The sequence below is a fragment of the Arachis duranensis genome, chromosome 10, assembly GCF_000817695.3.
Source record: "Arachis duranensis cultivar V14167 chromosome 10, aradu.V14167.gnm2.J7QH, whole genome shotgun sequence".
In the NCBI taxonomy this organism is placed as follows: Eukaryota; Viridiplantae; Streptophyta; class Magnoliopsida; order Fabales; family Fabaceae; genus Arachis; species Arachis duranensis.
Genome location: NC_029781.3, coordinates 100,433,618 through 100,442,916, shown reverse-complemented (window position 1 = coordinate 100,442,916; position 9,299 = coordinate 100,433,618). Strand labels below are relative to the sequence as shown.

The 9,299-nt window shown below is 34.2% G+C and overlaps 2 protein-coding genes across 2 annotated transcripts; both read left to right on the top strand.

Moving 5' to 3' along the window:
- Positions 1-925: 925 nt before the first annotated feature.
- LOC107471358 (ubiquitin carboxyl-terminal hydrolase 8) lies at positions 926-7,067 on the top strand. The gene is made up of 13 exons (XM_016090811.3): positions 926-1,272; positions 1,384-1,587; positions 2,031-2,172; positions 2,337-2,396; positions 2,483-2,572; positions 2,832-3,179; positions 3,280-3,420; positions 3,596-3,766; positions 4,063-4,320; positions 4,485-4,636; positions 5,213-5,767; positions 5,941-6,214; positions 6,606-7,067. The coding sequence occupies exons 1-13, from the start codon at positions 983-985 to the stop codon at positions 6,711-6,713; spliced, it is 2,793 nt and encodes a 930-aa protein (XP_015946297.1). The 5' UTR covers positions 926-982; the 3' UTR covers positions 6,714-7,067.
- Positions 7,068-8,144: 1,077 nt separating this feature from the next.
- Positions 8,145-8,847, top strand: LOC107471336 (dihydroneopterin aldolase 2-like). Its single transcript, XM_016090778.3, has 2 exons — positions 8,145-8,472; positions 8,576-8,847. The coding sequence occupies exons 1-2, from the start codon at positions 8,276-8,278 to the stop codon at positions 8,775-8,777; spliced, it is 399 nt and encodes a 132-aa protein (XP_015946264.1). The 5' UTR covers positions 8,145-8,275; the 3' UTR covers positions 8,778-8,847.
- The last annotated feature ends 452 nt before the right edge of the window (positions 8,848-9,299 follow it).

Here is a 9,299-nt window from a genome sequence, read left to right as displayed (position 1 = left end):
TAAATTAGCAGAAAAAAAAAATAGAGAAGAGAAAGGTGTGAATCCAAAATAGTGGTCCATACCAGTCCAGCAGTGAAGAAAAAGAATCCCTTGATCTGACTTTGCCACTTTCCCAGTGGCACCTGGAACCATCCAGATTCACCAGTACACAGTACTATGCGCACGCGCTCCCACTTTACCACAACTCCCCATAGTCACACCTTTCAGTTTTTTTCACTTCACATAACAATGCAACAAAAACAAAAATACAAAATAATTAATTTCTATATTTTTTAATTTACTCTAAAAGAAATAATAGTAATACATACATAAAGAGAGATGATTGTTACTTAGACGATGAAGATATTTTTATATAAAAGTTAAAAATTATTAAATAAACTAATATATTTAATTAAATCATGTTGGAATGTATCAAGTATCAACCGTTGTTATTTTTACACGAAAATATAATAATCATAATGGGAAATAACGTTTTTTTTAAACAACTTAAACAATAAATTAAAAAAATTAATTTAAATATTAAAAATTAAATTTAAAATTAATTAGATATAATTTTTAATTTGAATGACTAATAAACCTAAAATATAGTCTGTTGTTCATGTCGTGGCTATTTCTCATTCTTTGTATTTGTTTGGACGCCATTATTTTAATAAAAAAAATATTTTTCAATAAAAAAACTTTTTTAATTTTTAGCATATTTAGCAAATTTTTACTAATAAAAATAAAAACACTAAAAAAAAATATTTTTTTTAAAAAGCTGTAATTTACATATTTTAAAATTTTTTTTTAAAAAATTTTTATATAAATTTTTTAAAAAAAATAATTCAAATTTTTTTTTTAAAAAAAAAAATTCAATCAAACAACCCCTTTATCTATCGGGGTTATAAATAAAAATCAAATTGGAATTTAGCGGAGTAGTCAGCGGTGTGTGTTTCAAAAACGTGATGAGTTTGACTGATGAGGGAAGGAGTTACTCTGTGATATGACCCGTTTCTCCGAGAAGCTCCGTTTGAGTTGGCTGCTCCAGAAACCGACCCGCTTTCTCGCTCTACTTTCTCTCTCCACCTTCAGACTCTGCAAGTCCATCGCACGCTATCTCCTCTCCCAAACCCTACCCCATCTCTCCATGGACAACCTCTTCGCCGACCACTCCGACTACTTCTCCGATGACTTCGATTCCAACTCCTACCGCTCCCGCCCCAACCGCCGCTACCTCCACCCTCACGACACCCGCGATTTCCCCGACGAGAGGGTTTACTTGCTCCCCTACAGGTCTCACTTTTTTCCATCTTCTACTTCGTTTTTTTTTCCTGTTTCTCTAAGCGATTGGAATCTAGGACTGCTTGCATTTTCATGGAGTTTGATTTTTTGTGCTGCGTGAAGGTGGTGGATTGAGGCGGAAGGTGACGGAGATCATGTGGAGGGTGTTCTGTACACAGTGACGTCGAATTCTGACTCCGACTCTGAGATTTTGCTCCATTTGAGGAAGGAAGAGGACCCTGAGAAGATTAGCAGTTTGGACGTAGGGTTTTCAGGTCGTCAGTATGCGTTGGTTCCTGAAGGAATTTGGTTGCGTGCTCTCAAACGGTGAGTGGTGGTTTGCACTTTGTTTTATTTCTCTTTCCCCTTTCAGGGCGGTTTTGGCTATAGTTTAGGGGTTAAAGTTGTGTTGAATTAGAGTGGTTGTCCTCCTCATGCCTTTCAACTGTTATTCGCTGTTTTGGCAAGAAGTTGAGGTAGTGCATGAGAGTTAATGGAGTAGCTAAGCCCACTTGTTGTGCGTGCCCTTCTTTAATGCCATTTGGTTCAATGCACAATCCAATGAAGAGCTAACTTGTAAATTTAATCCTTGACCTAAGCTGCACAGGTTGTTTTCCACTTGTTGTGCTCTCTCGCTACTAGTAACTTGTTATTACTAAACCTGTCATCACTATTACTGGGTAGAAGGTTGTGTGCTGGATTTGTTTCCATTTACGGTTAAAGCTTCTGCAGGCAGAGGTTGAAATTGATTCATTTTACTCTTCTTGTAGGTATAATGATTTTAATAACGCTATGAAAGATTTTGGGAGCCTCTTCTTTGCGGAGGACTGTTTGCATGACTTATTCCCCTTGCAAATTAGAATATATGTTTCATGGGAAACAAATTCACTGGTAGCAAAGATATGCCAAAAGGTGCTATTAATGATTTGCTTGTTTTCTTTTCTGAATGTTATTTGGCCAATGTTAAGACTTAAAGAGTGTTGCTTGGAATAAGTTTGCCTTGTGCTTTTTTCCCCTTAATCTCAAAGTGGCGTTTTGCATAATCTGTGAGTGATAATATATTGACATGATTTCAGGAAAATGTGGCCAAATTCTACAAGAAAGCCTGTGACATATTCGACTCTGAGCATAGTCCAGTGAGTTATCTAACTATTAATTGATTTTGTGCTTGGGCTTCAATGTTACTTTGGTTATGTATAATTTGCTGGTGTTGATTGTGCAGATGCATATTTGGGACTTTTCAGGGCAAACAACCCAGTTATTCATCAATGACAAAGTGACAAATGATTCTCTTTCTCAACTTGGAAAGGAGGTAGATGTTGATTTGTCTTTATCCTTTTTATGTTCCTTTTATGCAGTTTTGTTGTTGATGAAATTTTAAGTTGGTGGTCCAAGAAGCTGGTAAGAAACCTGTTGTTAGTAGATAGTTAGATATTCAAGTGAATGTGTGTTCCTGATTGTTCTGAATATTATACATATGGTTCAAGATCTATTCATAGTTTTTATGTTTGAAATACAAATGCAATTATTCGGTCTGCTTATAGTGCTATTGTTTGTCCATGTTTATGCAGGTTCTATTGGAGTTGCACGTTCACGGGCTTCCAGAGTTAATGCATGGTAATGGAAGTAATGATATGATTGTGGATAGGTCTGATATGGAATGTTCTTCCCACAGTGGCTGTGTTATTATGAATGGAAGCACTGATTGTGTGATCCCCAATGTAATATCAATGAACTCTATACAAAGCAGTAGCTATCAAGCAGTTCAAACTTTGGGTTTGACAGGATTGCAGAATCTTGGGAATACTTGTTTTATGAATAGTGCTATTCAGTGCTTGGCTCATACGCCAAAGCTTGTTGATTTTTTTCTTGGAGATTATCGTAAAGAGATCAATTATGAAAATCCCCTGGGAATGAATGTATGCTATTTTTTCCTATTTTATGTTACTTCGTGATTTCTAGTCATGTTATTTTGTTGCATTACTAATGTTTTTTCCTTTTACTTTGAGGTTGTTTTAGGGAGAACTTGCTTTAGCTTTTGGAGATTTACTTAGAATGCTATGGGTTCCCGGAGCAAGGCCTGTGGTACCAGAAATGTTCAAGACAAAACTGGCTAATTTTGCCCCTCAGTTTAGTGGTTATAGCCAGCACGATTCTCAAGTTAGTGTTATTGTTGTTTTCGTTTTCTTTTTCTTTTGTAGTTTTTTAATTTAAACGTAAATACAAATTAAACAGTTGTAGTTTCCCTACGGCCTTGGCATCTGACCACTGACGATTTGTAGTAGTGACGTGGATTGAAATTATTTCATGGCTTAGATAAGCTTTTCATATGCAGGAACTTCTTGCTTTTTTGTTGGATGGACTACATGAAGACCTTAATCGTGTAAAACGCAAGCCATATCATGAAGTCAAGGATGCAGATGGCCGTCCAGATGAAGAAGTGGCTGAAGAGTACTGGCGAAATCACCTTGCTCGCAACGATTCCATTGTTGTTGATTTATGCCAAGTAAGTCTTATAAATTCCTTTTGTATGAAATATTTACAAGTATTGAGGGAAATAATCAAATGCCTTCCATTATTTACCCTAAGCAGAGGTTTTAAGTTGTATGTCTGATTACTATTTCTATTAGAGAACAAAAGCGTATTAGGTGTTATTATAGTTATTTTGGACTGGTTATTGCAATTAGGGCTCACATTTTGTTGACTAGTTGGTGACACTGACAACCTCTTCGCAAAGTGTTCTCCATATTTCTCTGACAACAATTTCCGCATAAATTGAATTTTATTGTTCCTTGATCTTAGGGTCAGTTTCGATCGACATTGGTATGCCCTGTTTGCAAGAAGGTCTCTATCACATTTGACCCATTTATGTATTTATCTCTTCCATTACCTTCTACAACAACACGGACTATGACTCTGACTGTGATAAGCACTGATGGGATAACACTGCCTTCTACATTAACAGTAACACTGCCAGAAAGTGGAACAATCAAGAATCTTATTGGAGCTTTGAGTGCTTCTTGTTCTCTAAGAGATGATGAAACCCTCTTAGTGGCTGAGGTATCATGCTAAAGTTTTGCACTTAGGAGAATTTGTTGCATGAGATGCTTAAGTAAATGCAATTATGTTGGATGTTTTAGCATTGACTTATTATCCTAATACAGAATTTTACATGTCAATAATCTCATTCAAGATCCCCTCCTTTTTTTTTGGGAGTAATACAGATCTACAAGAATCGAATTTTTCGTTTATTTGAGGATCTGTCTGATTCGTTATCTGAAATTAGAGATCAAGACAAACTTGTGGCTTATCGATTACAAAAATATGAAGAAGATGCTCCCTTGGTTGTTTTCTCACATGAGCGTTTGCTGGAAAAGTAAGCCTTTCTTTTTCTTTAATTCCTTTCCTTTTTCAAACTGGATTAATTTCTTTTTTGTTCCTACAACATGCTTCTTTGTGCGTTGTTCACAAATATGTGTATCTCTGATTGAGGAGCTGTACTCCTAAATTGGAGATATTGCTTTAATAGAATTATTTTGGTAGATGGTGTGACCTCACTGTTGGGAGCACATATTGCCATATTGGAAGAGAATCTAAGAATTTTCCATTTGGTCCCATCTCAAGATTTATTTCTGAAAAGAACTTTAGTTTACTATTCGCTTGGGATGTCATAATTTTACAAGTTAACATGTGGTCGTTGTCAGATTGTCGACCTTTGTGTTCAATACCAGTTGAGTGTATATGCCCTGTATAAATAGGCACAGATGAATGCTTGAGCTTTCTGTTGTCATTTCTAAACTTCATTTGTAAGCAAATTTTGGTGTTAAACTTCAGGTGTGTGCAATATGTTAGTCATTTTCCTGAAATATTCTTGTTGTTTATTACTTTACTAGATGATCTTTGTAATAATTATTTACTATATATATTAATTTTATTGTATTGGGTACTGCAGTTCTGGGAAGGACACGTTTGAAAATCAGCTGTTTGGTATTCCACTTGTTACAAGGTTGTCCAGTATTTCTTGTGGAAATGATGTTCGTAGGGAGTTTCTGAAGTTAATCAATCCTTTTCTTAAGTTCTCTGAAGATGGATTAGATGAGTTTGATACTGCTGAAGATGTCAATAAAAAACTTGGTGAAGATGATGAATTGGGCGACACTACTAGCTCCCCAGCAATAGGAAGTGATGCAGACTCCACCAGTGGAGCAGAGGGCAACACCCAGTTGTGGGATGACTTTGAATTCTGCTTACCTGGTGGCCTAGGAGTAGAGAATTTAAGGACAAAATTGAACGAACCATTACCAATTACAACGTTATCCATGAAGCTGCAGGTGGTTGTTTTATGGTCAGATAGGATGCTTAAAAATTATGTTCCCTACATGAGCCAAACATTGCCTGAGGTTTTCAAGCCCCAGTTGTTCACCAAGAGAACACAAGAATCGATTTCTATATACAAGTGCCTTGAAGCATTTTTGAAAGAGGAACCTTTAGGACCAGAGGACATGTGGTTAGTACTTAGTAGATATATAGAATTCAATCTGTATTCTGCAACTTCAATCTTCATGAAACATTAATATCCTTAATCCAAGTTATCATCATATTTTATATGTAAACCAAATTAGTATTCCCATTCCTATTGATATTGTTTGATGTTTGATATTCTATTTGTTGTACTTACAGGTACTGCCCCACCTGCAAAAAGCCTCAACAAGCAAGTAAAAAACTAGATCTTTGGAGATTGCCTGAAATCCTCGTTATTCATTTGAAGAGGTTCTCATACAGCAGATACTCCAAGAACAAGCTGGAAACATTTGTGGACTTTCCAATTAATGATCTGGATGTCTCAACATATGTTGCCCACCGAAATAGTCAGGCTTCGAACCACTATATGTTGTATGCAATTAGTTGTCACTATGGAGGATTAGGAGGAGGTCACTATACAGCATTTGTCCGTGTAAGTACCACTCATCTGTAGATTACTCTTAATCCATTATAACATTAGAATTAATTATTTTTCCCTGATTTTGTATTTTTCATTGGCTTTTTAATTCCTTTGTTTAAGGAAATATTTCATTGACATATTATTAAGAATATTAATTGCTATGGCAGAGTAGCAAACAATGTGGGATGTGAAGACACTTGACTATTGCCCCCATAATTTATTATTATCACCCACGACTTTATCTTGATTGTTGTGATATTTTGACAATGCTCTTTGCTTTCAGTTTGGCTTTTTATATAAATTATTCCTTTTCAAAAAAGCGCACATTGAAGAAACTATTTTGTCATTTGTATATATCCCTTTTAACTACTTACATGCTACATATGTGGTTATTCCGTTGCAGTATAGCCATGATAAATGGTACGAGTTTGATGATAGCAGGGTTGCCCCTGCCAGTGAAGACATGATAAAGACTTCTGCTGCTTATCTGCTTTTCTACAGAAAAATTTAGATGAATACTTTAGATGCAATTGATTGTGTAATTAGTCAGAGCAACAGCGAATGAGGAAAGCTTGAGGCATTTTGGACAGTTGCCGGAACAGTTGTCTGACTTGTTGAGATTTGCAGCCATCTTAAGCGGTAACCCTTGCGCTTTACCAAAGACTAGTTGAGTGAACAAAAAGCACAAGATAGAATTATGTTGTAGTTGTACAGCTTTTTGAAGCCATGGGAAAAGAGGGTAGTAACCCAGAGGATAGATTATTACACCTGTTCTTCTGCTACATGTATATATGCATCTTCAAAATATTAACCAATTCTTTTAGCTGATTTAAATTATATTCTAGTCGTGATTATAGTTTGATAACTGCACATTTCTTTTCCCTTGATTCGCCTCAGTTGTAATTATTCACAAAAAAAGTTGTACTTCTGACTCGTTGAATATGTCCGTTAATTTCTTTTTTCTAGGATTATTTTTGTTTCAGAATTATTCATAATAAGGTTGTTAGGAAGGCCGAACGGCATGCTCTTTGTGTTGGTTCTAAAGACATGAAGGAGAATTTCTGAACTCGGCGCATGTTGGTCTCCAAGAGTTTGTTTACCGAATATCTCTAATTATGTAGAACTGTAGGAGAATAATGTATAATCTTTGATCAAATAAACAAATAAATAGAAATAGTTTACACAGTGAAATTTTGGTCATTTGAGGGGAGAAGCAAATTTATCACTTCTCGTTGAATAAATTTCTACTTCTAATACTTTTTTGTTATAAGCAATAAAAGATAATCACCATTATAGATCCCGTTTCGGTAAATAGTTTAATTAAGTTTTTTTTGAAAAAATAGTTTAAACAATAAATAACTATATTAAGAATAGTTTATAAATAAGTTATTTTGTATTTGTGTTTTTAGTTCTAAAAGTGTTTATTTTAAAAGAAATGTAATAAAAAGTTTTTTATTATGAGAGAAGTTATTTTTTTTTAATTTTTTTAAAAGTTTCTAAATAACTTCTTAGAAAGTTGTAATTTAATTTTAAAAATTGTATCGAATATTAATACTACTATTTTTTATAAGTTAAAAATTTAAAAAAATATATTTTTTGAAGCTTTTCAAATGGGGCTAATGGACAAAGGGTAAAGCTCAGGGATGGTATCATTAGGCTGACTCGTGTCATTCTATTTCTTTTAGTTGCCTATAGTGTTTTTTTAAAAATTAATCCGTTACAAATCTAAGTTTTATTTAAAAATGAGAAAGTATAGAGAGTTAATGGAATATTTGTATAATGTGTATAAAAAAAATTAGAAAATATTAGAGATATAATCATTAGATTACCTAAATCCATTGACTAATGAATTGTTGCATGGGCCAGATGAGATTTGAATATCTAACACTTGTTTGTGGGAATGAGTCTAACTTAGTTAATGTCATTTTATTTTCGTGAGCGCTTCAACTTGGATGGGCTTAGGCGTAGGTCTTTGATACAATCAGAGTCCTAGCCCTACTTTTTTTTCCTCCAATCTGACTGAAAGAAGGTACTGCATACTTGTTCAAAAGAAGCCCATTGTTTTCAGCAAAGATGGATGCCGATGCGTTGATAACCGGAGACAAACTCATACCGAGGGGATGCACATTTTATGGTTTTCACGGCGCAATAGCCGAAGAAAGGGTGCTGGGTCAGAAATTCTTGGTAAACATAGATGCTTGGATGGATGTTAGAGCATCAGGCATATCTGATCACTTGTCAGATACAGTTAGTTACGCCGAAATCTATGGGTCAGTTATTACCTATTTGTCACTTGCCAATGAATTCAACCTTCTTCATTCTTATCAACTTTAATCTATGTAATCAATATATAAATGAATATTGATGAACCAGTATTGCTAAGGAAATTATTGAAGGGAAGGCTCACATTCTTCTGGAGTCAGTGGCCCAAAAGATTGCAATAACTACTCTGACACAATTCCCACATATTTCTGCCATCCGCGTGAATGTTGGAAAGCCTCAAGTTGCGGTTCGGGGTCCAGTTGATTACTTGGGTGTCCAGATTCTTCGAAGAAGAAGCGATTTACTCAACTAGAAATTAATGTTTACATCTATCTGTGTTAGGTTTTGTGTGTCTTTCAAGTCACATTTTGCTGAGGAAATGCTTTAAGATCAAGACATCTAATGTCTTTTTTATTCCCAAATCTCAAGTCTAAAAGTATAATGATACTGTGGTGAGGTAAAGATTCAAATACAATTAATTTTTTATAGTTGAAAGGAGTTAAATGAGTTAATTAATTTAATTAAATTTTTATTTAATAATTTTTAATTATTAATTTTATGTGAAAGTAATTTTATTTAAAATTTTATTTTGTGATAAATGTTTTTTTCTTTATTTATATATGTATAGATAAATTTCATAGTATTTTTTATTATAATACTTAACTTTTAAAAATAAAAAATAAAATATTTAAAATTTATTAAATATTATCTATTTATTTTTAGTAAAATAGGTACAATACCAAAAGCACTATAGTATTCACCATGGAGAGAGGCTTTGACGATTGATATTGTGGTAAATTTCTTTTAGTTGGGGAGAGCTCTTTTAGCCACCCAT